Source organism: Panthera onca, chromosome B3 (assembly GCF_046562875.1).
Source record: "Panthera onca isolate mPanOnc1 chromosome B3, mPanOnc1 haplotype 2, whole genome shotgun sequence".
Lineage (NCBI taxonomy): Eukaryota > Metazoa > Chordata > Mammalia > Carnivora > Felidae > Panthera > Panthera onca.
Genome location: NC_138344.1, coordinates 11,031,549 through 11,046,108, shown reverse-complemented (window position 1 = coordinate 11,046,108; position 14,560 = coordinate 11,031,549). Strand labels below are relative to the sequence as shown.

At 46.8% G+C, this 14,560-nt stretch overlaps 1 protein-coding gene across 3 annotated transcripts in view; it reads right to left on the bottom strand.

Moving 5' to 3' along the window:
• SLCO3A1 (solute carrier organic anion transporter family member 3A1) overlaps nucleotides 1-14,560 on the bottom strand; it is a 310,384-nt gene that overhangs the window by 23,563 nt on the left and 272,261 nt on the right. For all 3 annotated transcript variants that reach the window (XM_060617729.3, XM_060617728.3, XM_060617730.3), the window contains exons 8-9: nucleotides 9,717-9,892; nucleotides 5,408-5,472 (exon numbers count right to left, since the gene is read on the bottom strand). In XM_060617729.3, the coding sequence (XP_060473712.1) occupies nucleotides 5,408-5,472; nucleotides 9,717-9,892 (241 nt within the window). The remainder of the gene's footprint in view (nucleotides 1-5,407; nucleotides 5,473-9,716; nucleotides 9,893-14,560) is intronic.

Genomic DNA, 14,560 nt, shown 5'->3' with positions numbered 1-14,560 from the left:
GCAAGATTCTGGATCAGGTCTTCAAGCAGATGGCTTGCCAACACCCAGAGAGAAAAGCAGCGAGCAGGCATTTGCAAAAGGATGAAGAGGGACGGATCTGACTGCATCGGGAATTCTGCTCGGAGAAGACCATTCAGTTTACTCTGAATTTACTGACGTAGTTCAGTGCCCTTCTCTGCCACTCGATTTCTACCAGAAGCCTTGGGCTTCTCCACAGACACCAATGCGGTTCTACACCCTGGGCTTTGTCATGTTTCCCTTATCCAGCCGAGGTACCATAGTCCATTTAACCCCACTTTGGTCTTCTTTAATTTCTTGGCCCCACACTCCTTCCATTGATACAACCAACCGCGTGTTCCCACTTCTACTCCAAAGCTGCTGGGGAAGCTCACGGAGCCACACTGACCCCTGACACTACAGTCCCTGCTCTATCAACTCCTTTCCACTGGCATTTAAAGCAACAGGAAAAAAATAGTCTCCCATTCACTTCTGGGTCCTACCCTTTCTCCTGATACTCTTCATAGCTAATTACAGTAAAACCTTGGATTGGGAGTAATTTCTTCTGCACAAGACGTCAAAACATTTTTAATCTTTAACTTGATAAATGAGCAATGTCTTCCAATAGGAGTAGTACGTGACGCTGCATATCACATGATCACAACTGAGCCAATGGTTCTCTCTCTCTCTCCTACCCCTCCCCCCATTCTCTCTGTGGGATGGTGGGTGATCATCTCCCACGCTCAGATGCTCGGTCTCAGGCCATGATGTTTGGCAGAAATCAGTGATTTTTCAGAACATTGGAAGGTGCCCACAGCCGGCTCTAGTGTATTTTTTGTCACTTCAAAGTACCTCGGGACAGTCCTTTCCTTCTCCATCAAAGAGTAAGCTTAGGGGGCGCCTGGGTGGCGCAGTCGGTTAAGCGTCCGACTTCAGCCAGGTCACGATCTCACGGTCCGTGAGTTCGAGCCCCGCGTCAGGCTCTGAGCCCCGCGTCAGGCGCTGGGCTGATGGCTCGGAGCCTGGAGCCTGTTTCCGATTCTGTGTCTCCCTCTCTCTCTCTGCCCCTCCCCCGTTCATGCTCTGTCTCTCTCTGTCCCAAAAATAAATAAAAAAAAAAAAAAAAAAAATATATAAAAAAAAAAAAAAAAAAAAAAAGAGTAAGCTTAGAATGCTCTGCTTCATGCTAGGTTAGGCTGCCTGCAGATAGAGACCCTTTCCTCTGCTGCCTTATTGCCAGTTACATTAAATACTGTATATGACAAGAGTTTATCAATACTGTACTGTAGTCAACATCTGTTAGTGATAATGAAAGTCGTCCTACTCAATAACCCTTCTCTCTCTTGTTGCCCTCGCACCAGCCACGAAGGTTTTCAAAGGTAAGTGCAGGTTCATTTGTTTATTTTTCTTTATATTTTCTACTTTCTCAATTACTTTGTATTATATCACAGTATTGTAATCATTTTCATATGAATATCTTTGGGTTGTGGAATGAATCACCTGAGTTTCCATTATTTCTTATGGGGAAGTTCGCTTTGATATATATGCAAGTGCTTTGGATTACAAGCATGTTTCTGGAACGAATTACGCTCGCAAACCAAGGTTTCACTGTATCTGGAAAGAGTGATCTCCCCATGCTGCCCCACTTCCTCATGCTCTCCTAAGGGTGGTGCATCAGAGACTGGCCACTGGCCACAAGTGGCTACTTAAATAAAAATCAGTAATTAAAATTTATAGAAGCCAAGTACTCAATAGCCACATGTGATGCAAATATAGGGCATTTCCATTATTTCAGAAAGTTCTACTGGACAGTGCTGGCCTATGCCACTCCCAAAGTCCTCTCCCTCCTAGTCTTCCTGTTTTAGTAGGTAATGTCCCCATTCATCATGTGATCCAAGCCTTTGTAAGGAGCTGTCATTGTGGTTTCTTCCCTCTTACATACTGCAGCAGGTACACTTTCACTCAGAGACCAGGCCTCGAAGGTTCTTCTTCCACCCGCCCCTCCCCAGCCCAGGCCACCAGCTACTCTGTTAGACCAGCGGCTTACAGTTCAGTCCGTACATTCTCATTGTCCATACAGTGGACCATGGGCGTTCCTCCAAAACACAACAATCTGGTTAAAGACCATCAATAACTTCGTTTACCTGAGAGATAAAGGTCAAAGCTATCGACAGGGCAGCAACCCTTCCAGGTCCTGTTCTGACGGCCACCCATCCTGTCCCATCTTTGGCCAGTGCCTGCTTGTGCTGCACACTCTAGCCACACTCGACTTCCTGTGGCCCCAAACATGGTGCTTCCTCCCAGGCTTGGACTTCCGTAAGTCCCTCCATTATAGCCCTCTCTCCTCGCTCATCTACATCACTCTTGCTCAGTCTTCATGTCTAAGGCAGACGTCACACTGTTTCAGACCCACACCCCTGCCCCATCCCAAGGCGAGGTGAGGTGGCTCCTCCACGTGTCCCCAACTGCACCTGTGTAGACACCATCACCAAGCTGTGATGCTCTACTGAATTCCCATTACCCATACAGGGCCAAGCACAAAGGTCGACAATGTCATGGAAGCCGATTTCTTGGTTGACCCCTCGTTAACATTAACTGGTGGTTAATCACATCGGGTGCTGCTGCAGGAAATGGAATCAGGCCAACAGCAAAGACTTCTTTGATAAGCTTCTTTTAAGTAAAAGATGAAGCTGTCCTATCCTGCTAGAGCAGAGTTCTCCAGACTGATTTGTGACCCATAAATGGGCAACAAAATCAATAGACTGTGTCATGACCAACTTTTTAAAAAGCATGAAACAGAAAAGAATACACACATATATTAAGGGTATTTTTTGTGTGAGATTTTTGTTCCAGCTATATTAATGTATATGTATGTGCACACTGGCCCATAATGTAAAACTTCTCTCTGGCTGGGGATCAGTCACAGAAGTTGAAAAATACCACTATAGATAATGCCTGGTTGATTATTCGTGGGGCAGACATATAAATAATGGAATTGCATGAGGGCAACATACAATGATCTTAACAGCATCACATTATATGAGCTCTATAATTTTCCATTCTGTCTTCAAGTACCCTCTAATTTTCATTAACATTTCAGAAATATTTTACAAGCCTTTTTTTTTCCTTTTATGCCATCAAATTATTCTGAAGGGTAACTTTTTTTTTTTTTTACCTGCTATATTGAGTCTTTAAGCGTCTGTTTAGAGGTGGAGATTCTCCTACAACAACCCCACAGATGGGGGATTCCCACCTTCCCTGGTGAGCTCGCAAAATGACTACTAGCAAGTCATACCCACTTACCTGGGTATGGTCAACAGAGATCTGAACCCACTGGGTGTGCTCGATAAATGTTAGTGCGTTGAATGAATGTATATGAGAAGTGGTTTCACTATTTACAGAAATAAGGGTCCCCAACTTGCTACCTGACGTTACACATTCATGTATCTATTTATCCATCCAAGTTAGGGCAACAGGGGTAAGGCAGGATGATGCATGCAGACTTCACCCTCCCGAGAAGAAGAAAAGAATCAACCTAACGATTACCCCATGATTATGGAGTTCTACAGGGCACCAGAAGTTCCCGGAAGGCCCAAATGTTTTAGTTTGAATTCCTACTAAACTTGTCTTAACTGAGTATCTTCATACCTAGAGCATTTCTGTTTTCCACAAAATCGACGTAAGATAAAAATGCCATTTAGGTCTCCCTAGTTACCCACCTACAAGGATTGATAATCATCGGGAGGACTCTGAGACCTTGTCCTGGGCACAGCAGGATGGATCACAGTGACTGACTAGAAATATCTGGCTACAGGTGGAGAAGGGAAGTGAGGAGGTGCACACACCCTGTACTTACCATTCTCCAGGAAGGACCTTGTGAGTGGATCCTTCATATTCTTCCATATTATACAGCAATTCACCTCATTATAAAAGTAATAGGTACATATGGGGCACCTGGGTGGCTCAGTCGGTTAAGCGTCTGACTTCAGCTCAGATCGTGATCTCACAGCTCATGAGTCCGAGCCCCGCATCAGGCTCTGTGCTGACAGCTCAGAGTCTGGAGCCGGCTTCGGATTCTGTGTCTCCCTCTCTGTCTCTGCCCACCCCCCTCCCCCACCACTTGCACTCTGTCTCCCTCTCTCTCAAAAATAAATAAACATTAAGAAAAATTTTTTTAAGTCATAGGCACATATATATTCATTCAAAATTTTAAAACCTCTAGAAAATATTACTTATAACATAATCTTATTCAAAAACAATAATATACCATGTTTGTGTTTAGCTTTCCAATATTTTTCCATGCTTATACTTTAAAAACACTTTAGTATATTATAGACCTTGTCCCCCCTCCACATGTCATGTGCCCTTTCCAAGTCTATAAATACTTTTCAGAATGTTAAAGGGGAACATCAATCTTACTGGGATTCCAGATCATAATGGATGTAACTAATTCCAGGCTGTTGGACATTTGAGTTACGGCCAATTTTTCATTTTTTACAAACATTTTCATAAACATTTTCTATAGCTAAGTCTATGTGCTCATCCACAGTTATATATTTAGAATGAGTAGTTTAATTTTTACACTGAAAATACAGGCCATGGTTATCTCCCTTTGCATATTTATTTACCATTTAATGCCCATTAAAGAAGACCACTATTATTCAAGGAAAAAAAAATGTTACCCTGTCTTGATCTTGGCTTTGACAAAGGGATGTTCATAAAGCAACAGAAGTCTAAAGGGAGAAGGGTCAGGCAAGCCTGGCAGCTGGGTTACCTGGCCAGCCTTTTCTGCTTCGCCCCAGCCTGTCCCAGGACCCAGGGAGAACCATGGAATATCCCCATCCTATGTTTTCTCAACTTAAAAATGGCAGGGTTAGACTGAATTCTTTTTATCCATACCAAACCTTGGAATACAGCTTCTATAGCGTGAAGGTCACATCTGCCCCATCCTGGAAACCCAAGGTAAACAAACTCAATCAGTTTGGAAAAATTTAAAGAGATCAAAGTTTCCATTTGTGAGACATTGTCAGAAGACTTCTCTGTCCTAGCCGGCAGCCCATAATCGAAGCATTTCACAAGCTGCTCGGGGGGTTGCTCAACGAGGGAGCCACATTATACCATCAAATGGTTTTCTCTTTGGTGCCATCACTTTCCCTCCTTATGCTGGTGAGAATCCAGGGTGGCACCAAGACAGGGATTATATAAATGAAAACTCTGTGGTATCCAGAGATTGCATAGGTCTAAACGCAGAGCAAAATTTACAGACTTAAGGTTTCTCTTGTTTATTAATAATTATACTTCATAGAAGAAAGAAAAAGACAAGCTCAAGAAGTGGGACAAATTCACGCATATTTACTCACCTGGTCATAAGCATCCAATTCATTATTGAGGGAATAAAGAGCATACATACCCAACAAACGGAGGAGGAGGAACAGGACTCCCAGGGCGTAAGACTTGAGTTCAGGGCTGACTGTCCTACATGCAAAGAGATGAAGAGGAAAAAAAAGATCCTTATCACTCCTCTTCAATTAACAGACCCCAGAGTCATCTATTGCTGTCCATCAGAGCCATTCTCTAGAAATTAATGGGTTTTTTTGTTTTTTGGGTTTTTGTTTTTTTTTTTGCTTTCTTTGCCTAAAGTCTGATAAGTAACTGCACTAACAAGATAAGTTTAGGAAATTAACAGTGGGTTTTTTTTTTTTAAATAATAAGGCTAATCTTGTCATTGGGAGGAAGACACGCAAATGTGGTCCCTAAAGTCTTCATTTAAAGGCATTTTACTTTTGCCAGGACAGGCAAATATCTTAAGTTGATAGAATACACATATTGGGGAAGTATCAACTGGGAAGACCATTTCTCTGAACGTTTCTCAAAAAGCCAGTGCTGTGAACACCCTTGTCCTTCTCAGGTCATTTTGTGATATCAACCAGATGATCCTGCCTTGGCACCCCAGATGGGCCACTTGCAGAATAATCCATTTGACTACATCCAGTTTCAATACCCCTTGGTCATGGTTCTTTGTTCTGAATGGACTCAATCACCCTGGCTTTGGTTTATCCAGAATGGTCCCTTAGAATGACCCTCTCGCACATTTTCTAGCATACTCTCAGAGTGTAACGTTTTCTGGGATGAGCGTGACAGTAGACGGGGTTTAGAAATGATGACCAATTCTAGACAGAGGGGCCCTCATGGCTGATAACATCTCTTTCGTAATGCCTCTTACTCTTGAAACGAGTATTAATTCAATGCTTGTCCTCTCTGGGCCCAGGGACTCTTTTTATCTTGTCCATTGTGAGTGCAGTGATGATGTACTGAGTAACATATATGTGGATGGATCGGTGGGGTGAGCACATGTCTCCCACTCATGACCCAGACCGGCCCTATCTCTGGTGGGGTGGCGAGGGAACATGAAGAGAGAGGTACTTGACGGACTACATACATGTATCCTTCAGGTAATCTTGGACACCACAGGCAGAAAAACTTCCTCTTATCCCATTCCCATTGGGAGTCCCTAGGGGAAATGGGGAGGTAAGCACAGTACTATGTCTCCTGGAAGGACCTGGTTAGGCCTAGAGCTAGTCCAGTGTGGCTGAGACTTTGTAAATACCAGGAGCACTTCACTATGGCTGAAAGACCAGGAAGGCTCATGCAATACAGGGAGGACCTAGGCAATCAATTCTGTAGGAAATAAATGTTAGAAACCAAGTTACATTGCAATAGGATATCTAAGTCCACTAGGATATCTAGTACCCAGGACTTAGTAGATAGATAGATTGACTGATAGATTGAGAGATCATTTATCTATTAATCTATTTTAGCTAGAATTAGATTCTAGCTAAATGACCCCAGGAATCATTCATCCAAACATCCAATGCCATCCATCCAATGACCTGGTTTGAGCCTCAGTGGGCGTGTCTTTGGCTTGTTGGAGAGTGGACCAAAAGACACTGTCAAACTAAAACGAACAGAGATGTAGGTTTTACAATCTTGGACATATTTCTAAGATTTTCAGTGAAAGCTATAAATGTGTTACTCTTGGGGAAACACCCATTTCTTCTCAATTGTAAAGAGTGGGATACAGGCAAGTAGGTTAAGACTTTCATGGAGTGATGGGGAAACCACTCTGGCTGATTCAGCCAGATACGTGTACAATGTCAATGATGAGATCGATGTTTCTGGACAGAAACACAGCCAGCTCTCTTTAGAATGTGCACGTTACAAAATCCAAGTTCTTTGGAGCTATTATTGGCTCCACGGTTCTGGTTTTTGCATACCCACTTGAAGGTATTAAGTTGAAAGACACATAAATAAAAGCAAATTCTCCTTTTCAAGAAAACGTGCTGGCGTAATGAGCTAGAATATTTATCACTTGAAATCTGATTTCCTTTTAGCTATCATGTCACTAGGAATAAAATGAGCAAGGTGCTAAGATCTCTCTCTGTTCATATCCTGTTGAGGAACTTGTTCCCATGGGGGAATCTTCCTTCTCAGATCTACTTAGGAAGAAACGGAGAGTTCAGGTCTGAATGTTATGGAAAGTTCCGCGCAAGGCCAGGGATGGGATCTGAGATCTACAACTTACTAGCTGTCGACCTCGAGAATACTGCTTGCTTGACCACTCCCCGGGCCGCCTCCTCTGTAAAAGGGGAATGGCAATAAGGATGTAAATGTAATTAAAACAGGAGCTCAGTGCTGGCTCTGAAGGGGGGTGCAGCGGGTGTTAGCTTGTATCCTCACCTGTGGATGTTCTGAGAGCTGCTGTTACGTGGGCTACAGTGGGGCCGTCACTCTGGAATGGGGCAAGGGCTGGCATATACCTGGAAGGTGGCCTAGACTGTGCCCTTGTGCCTGCCTGGAATACCTGTGATGGCCAAATGGACTGGGATAGTGACAGAATAAGGTGCTACCCTGGCCATCTCGACGGGGACGACGTGTGAGCCTGGGCCTCGCACAGAGCACAGGGTTATGTGATGGCCGAGGCCCAGCCTAGGTCACGTAGGCCATCTTTGCTGATCTATTTAAAGGAATCAAATGTTTCCCGAAAATCCCCAAGAGCTGTTTCTCAAGCTGAGATTTCGAAGTGATTAAGATTTCAACTTTCTGTGTTTGGTCTGCCAGTCACAAACAGTGAGCTGGTTTTTGCACAGAAGTCATGGGGAGAAGAAACCAAGGGACCAGTCACTGCGAATGGCCGTGAAGGTCATTGTTCCTGAATCTTGGCACCTTTTGTGGGTGACCAACACAATACAACTTCACAGGGATTTCTAAATGAAAAGTCACCCATAACACAGCCATACCTAGGACCTGATGGGTTTTGTCTGTATCCATGCTTGACACAGTCAACCTCTGTATAGAATTTAAATGCAACAGTTCACTTCCTAAGGACTTTTCACATTCTTAAGAATTTTTCATTATTCCCTTGAGCTATGGTACAGTACTGTAATTTAATTCATTATCCCAATTCAGGTTTTTCTGCTATTATAGCTAACATTGTAATAAAAATCTGCCTGCCCTGAGCTGTTTTTCTGGGAGGGAAGTATTTTCCTAAGTGTTGAAGGGTAGGGTTACCTCATAAAAAAATCTGAACATTTTTATGACTCCTGATTCACAATGCTATATTGCTTCTTTGAAAGGAGTGATAGGCTTTCCAATGCCACCAGCCATAGGTGATTTTACCCAGCCCAGTTTTGCCACAGCCTCGCAAGCGCTGGGTGTGAATGTTGAAAATTGGTTTTTCAAGTTTACAAAGTGTAAAATGGCAATTTGCTATTGTTACCTTAATGCTTCTGCACATTAACAAGGCTTTGCTAATGACCTTCTAGATGACATTAGGGCTTTGGAGAAATGCTCTTCCTCAGGAATTCAGAACAGAGATTAGGAAACGTGGTAGGCATGGGGAGAAGGGGAGCAAAGCTGGATACAGAAGCTGGGAATGTGCATTTGTACAGGTCAAGTTCAAGTAGTTCATTCTTGCTTGCTTCTAGCCCCTGGGAGTACCCTGGTCTGTGTAGATAGCTGCATCCCAGTAAGGTGGGTCTGTCTGTTTGGGGTCACTTCCTCTGGTTCGAGACAGACACTGGGGGCCGGAGCATCCCATTTCTAGGTTCCTCACCCAAATCTAGGTAACTTTGAAAATGAAGAAGTTACTCAGAATATGACTCCACAGTTCACCTTTGAGGCACCTCACTCACCGCCAGGACAGGTCCTGAGAGACCAGATTATGGGTGGTTTTGGACAAGTGTAGTCACTGCTGGCACATGCGTGGCCTCGGTGGGACCCACATCACTTCTAGGAGGCTGGCAGGATCAATGACATTGCTCCTGGGGCCGAACTCAGAAATGAGTCTGAGCGAAAATGTGCCCAAGGTCACGTGGCTAATCAGTGGATGAACAGGGGTTGAACTTGGGGGCTTGGCTAGTCCAAGGCCATTCTCCTTTTACTCCAACACTGCTGCTCTCTCTAAAAATCAATGTAGGACCACATTCAAAATCTCCTGCAGGATCTATTCTTGGGAGGATATGAAAGTATCATCTCCCTCGGGCCGTGCTTTCCGGTCTCTATCAAGTGTAACTGATTCCTATCAACCTGGGGAAGCTGGCTTGTAAGACTCATGCCACACCCGAAGTTCGGACCTCCCAGAGAACTGCAGACAAGCACCAGATGGGGACGGGGAGGGCGAAAGGTGAGCCTGGCTCTCTAGTCCCTGGGTCTAAGCTTACCTGATAAGGATGATGACTGAGGGTGTCTGCGCCATTGCCCCGATCATACTGCAGACACACATCACACACAGGAAGGTGAGGAAGGCCTCTTGGCACCCGGGACTGGGGCATTTTCCGGGAACCACAGTTGTGTTCTCGGCCGGGACGGTCGTGAGGCACGCACAGCCGGTGAGATTCTGAAACGGAAGTATTCAGCCCTCTTAACTGGGGGTATCTCCAGTTTCCAAATCCAAAGCCATCCATCAGATGGAGCTGTCACAGCCTAATTATGCATTCTGTGGCATTCCATTAATTAGGCCTGAATAAACGAGTTAGCTTTTTAAGGAGGCTGCGAAACACATGCAAATAAAGGAGTATTTACGGGGAGAAGAGCCAATTCCCCATCTCCTGTGTATTTCATCTTCATGCTCAAGAATCCCTCGATAGGCTGTACCCTAGACAAACATGTTCCCCCCCCCACCGCCCCAAGTACTGTGGAAGAAACTGTGCCTCCACAATAGGATAAAACATTGCCAAATTAACGTTATAATTACTTGCCAATTTGTCCTCTTTTATGCAGTTATAATTACAATGAAGTGTATTAAAAGAAGTAAATCAGGTAACCTGCATATTGTTGCTGGTTCAGTGCCCAGTGTGGCACTTGGAACAAAGGATGTGCGTTGTCAGCCACGAGGTTGCTGCTCCCGTGGTGGGGGGGCGGGGGGGGGGGGCAGGTTAATGGGAAAGTTCTCACGTGCCAGGGGAAGCAAAGAGGGCTAAGAGATGCCAGGAGCTTGGAGCAGATCGCGGGCAGCGGACGAAAGCCCAAACCAGACACATTTATTAATACATGATCCAAGGAGGGGGGAAAAAAAAAGGCGGCCACATTCCATTTGATCTTGCGGGTGGATTCTTGCCCAGCTGCCCCTGCTCCCCAGCGAGGTCCGGCCCCAGCTTCATCATCAGAGGAACTTCTGATGGCCAAGGGGAGGGGCAGGGGCTGGGAGAGGCAGTGCCACGCGAGCGCAGAGCCAATTAAGGTTCGATAATAATAGTGCAGAGGCCTTTAATGAATACAAAATGAAAACAATCATAAATGATTCATTGCTTTTCTTCTCAGCACTGCTCGGCTTTCAGAGCACACGCCAAGAAAAATCCTCCTGAGGGTCAAACAAATCCCCTTTGGCTTTCACGTTGCTCGTCCTTGTCCTCCTTCCTCTCCTCTCCTCTCCATTCTCCCTCTCGCCTCTTTTCTTTTCCCACAGAGCAGAGCACAGAAAGGGGCTTTTCTTATCCCATCAAGTCACATGGGATGTTTTCAGGGATGTCCAAAAGCCCTTCTGTGCCACGCTCCCCGCCCCATCAGAGCCACCTGGCTGCATCCTGCCCAGGGGCGCTTACCCATGTGGGCAGACGTGGTGTGGGGCTGGATGCTTCTTCCTAAGCATCGTGCGAAGAGCAGGTGCCTCTGTATAAGTGGCCAGGTTACAGCACCCCACGGTGTTTACTGTAATTCCCATGGGAGATGCTGAGATCTTGGCCCCCTGGCCCTTCCCACACACCTCTGCCCAAGGGGTCTTGCTAGCTCTTCTGTAAAACCTCCACCTCCTGGGAGGCCCCCCACTGGCTGAGCCAGCCCTGAGCCAGGGTTTTTCATGGGCCCCGAGGAGCCCCTGTATGAGGGCACACTCTATGCACCACTGAGGGACCTTCCTACACTCCTGGAGGAGGCCTCGTGGCTCCCGGGATAAAGGAAGACCATGTCTTATGCACGTTGTTCTGAGTGTTTCACGGTGCTGAGACAGAGCTGGTAACTCTTAGTAGGTGGTTTTAGAATGCCTAGGCGAATGAATCCTCATCTGCATTTATCAGGAGGCAGGGCTGCTCCCCAACGACAACCTAAATGTCACCTTTCTTCCAGCCCAGGAGAGGAAACTATACCCCCCTCTGCCCAGACCCCAACTGCACAGCCAAACTTCCCTAGCTGTTTACACCCACCACCTCCATCTCATTCCCCAAGCTCCCCCTCACTCCAGGGGGCTTCTGTCTCCACACGCGGGAACCGGATGGTGCTAAGATCTCCGGGGGCCTCCGTAACCCAACCCCACCGTCCGCTTTTCTCTTACGGGGGGGCCCCCAAGAGCATGTGCCCGTGAACCACTCCCCTCCCTGGCTTCCATAGCCCATGACCGTCCCAGACCCACGTTTTATGTCCTGTCCCAAGGCTCCAAGCATGTCGCCATTTCCACACTAAATCCAGGAACAAATGCCCCAAGCTGGATTCTGCACTGTCAGCGTGGCACTCCTCCCCATCTACATCTGAGAACTACTTCTCTGGAATCCCCCTCCCAGCAGGGGTGACAGCTGGATGGGAGGGGAACACAGGTGAGATTTAGAAGGCAGAAGTGAAGCAGAGGCCACTACGCTCTGAAGGTCAGACACAAGGATGATACCCGCAGAGGTGCCCAGAAGGTGCCAGCTGGCCCTAGCATCCATATTTGCACCAGCCCTCTTTTCTATCTGCCCTGCTGACAGCACAGGTCTATGCCCACCTCTCCCGATTCGGCTGTCCACCTGCTGACATGGTCAGCACCCCTTTCGTCTCACAGAGCAGCCATACGAACACAGCTTCTTGGGATTTTCCCACAAGCCCCCCCTCTTACCCACATCAGCTGGTGCTTCTGGGGATGGCAAAGATCGGTCTTGTGATTCTTCGAGACTTTAATTCCTCAACTCCCCCACGTTCACATAAGCTCTATTTCCTACACTCAATTCTTTTATTTCCAAAATACCTGTGGGTGCTGCTTTCCGGACCAAACCCAGACAGATGAAACTCCACCCCCCCCCCCCCCCCCAACCTCCATTCCCTCTACATCTCTTGCCTGAGAAATGGTGTCTCTGGACAGCAGGTGGGAATTTTGGACCCTGCTCCTTACTGCCACGTCTGATGCGTCTTCCTCACGACTCTGAGGCTGATGAGGCCAGACATCATTGTAGTTTTGCTCCCTAATTTATCCCCAGCTCTAGAGAACAGGGCTTGGCTCATGACAGGGATTCATCAGCTGTTTATTGAATAAATGGATAGATCTCAAGGCCTATTCATTTCACCGTATCCTAAGTCCTCCTCAGACCCTCAAATCCTTCTGTCTCTGATCCCTGTCATAGCCTGAGAGAAAAGAGAGATTCAGGTGTAGGGGGCTAAGAACCACATATACCCAAAGAATGCACACGTATAAATGAGGAACAGTCCCCTCCAGGATGGCTGTGGTCTTGCTTAGTCAACCACCCTAGGAACTGAGCTCTGACTCACATAGCCTCTTAGGACTATGACGTGAGTCCTGCAGCCGAGTGATCAGGGCCAGAACCTGGTGAATAAACCCTGTGACTGGAGAGCTTTGTTTAAGAAGTAATCTGTAATTGGGACCTATTACAGTAGGTCTAATCTAAGACTCAGTCTTAGATTTTTGCCCAATACCTAGATTAGGGCCCAACTGCATCATATTTACCATGATAGGAAAACTGCCTGGCTCCTCTCTGCTCTGAGAAAATCCCTTCCGAAATGGACCCACTCTGGATTAGGTCTGTGTTCCTGCTCTAATGGAAGGGGATAAAAATGAGACATCTTTATTTCAGACTATCTGACACAGGGATTGCACAGCTCTGTCTGGTCCGGGGAGGGGATGAGCATGTCCCCTAAAGCCAATGTCCTGGGAATGGAGTGAGTGGGCAGCAGAGTTGAGCCAAGACAAGGGACAGAGGTGATGGCACACAAAGCCAGGGGAAGGGATGGGACGAGAACAGGCCAAGGGCAGCTGCAGTCCGACTGGACAGAAATGAAGCATTTGTAGGGTCATTAACACCACAAGAGCAGAAGTAAGAAATGCAACCAGGGCAGATGTCGTCTGGCAAGTGGCCAGGAGAGAAGCTGGAGATGGCTGGGTCCCTCCCAGAGGCTGTCGGCAAATCTGTATTTATTTATTCAGACTTAACTTAGTTGAGAAGAGCCGTGGAAGAGGCTGGGGAGGAGGTAAAGCCAGAGGGTCAGAGCAGGGACATGGATGGGACTCCTTTCTGGGCAGAGGACTCAGTCCAACACGATGACAGCATCTGGAAATGCTGGGGGGGTCCCACGGTCTTGGGGGGGCGGGGGGGGACAGGCACCTGGGACATTCCTGCAACCCTTCCAAGAGGGAAATCTAAGGGAACATGCTGGGCCTGTGGTCACACGGCAAGAGAGAGCGTCACATCCTTCATTTGGGCTTAGGTGACACGAGATGGACCTGCATGTCATGCTAAAGGGGCTGTGGGGACTCTGGCCACAGAGGCAGCTATGTGCGAAGAAACATCCACCCAGATGTCCACATGTGGTGGGAGGAACCACAGATGAGGACACAAGGTTTCGCCTTCCCCAGGGTGCCTAACTGTAAGAGACGACTTTCCTCCTGGGGGGCTTTCAGACTGCCATCCCAAATAGAAAGGAAGTGGGGGGGGAACAGCCCTTCTTCCACTGATATTAACCGGGCATCCACGTGGGAACCCCTAAACTTGCAAAAGTTCTGAGGAGCAGGAAGCTCGAAAATACAGAGATAACCTGGATGTGACAGAACGATTCACTTTACTAAGGAGATGACAGAGACTAGGATCCTAATTCTCACCCTGTCTGTATATAACAGTTCCATCTGGCCAGTCCTAAAAGCAGATGGATCTCAGAAGCCACCTGTAGACAGTCATGGCCTGAATCAAGTGCTGTCCCTGGCAGTCCCCGATATATTTCACTGTTGCCAAAGGGCACTAGGCTCTGGGAGATTGGTGCATCATTCCTGACCTGGAAAACGTCCAACTTTCCACTTCTGTTTCAAGGGAAC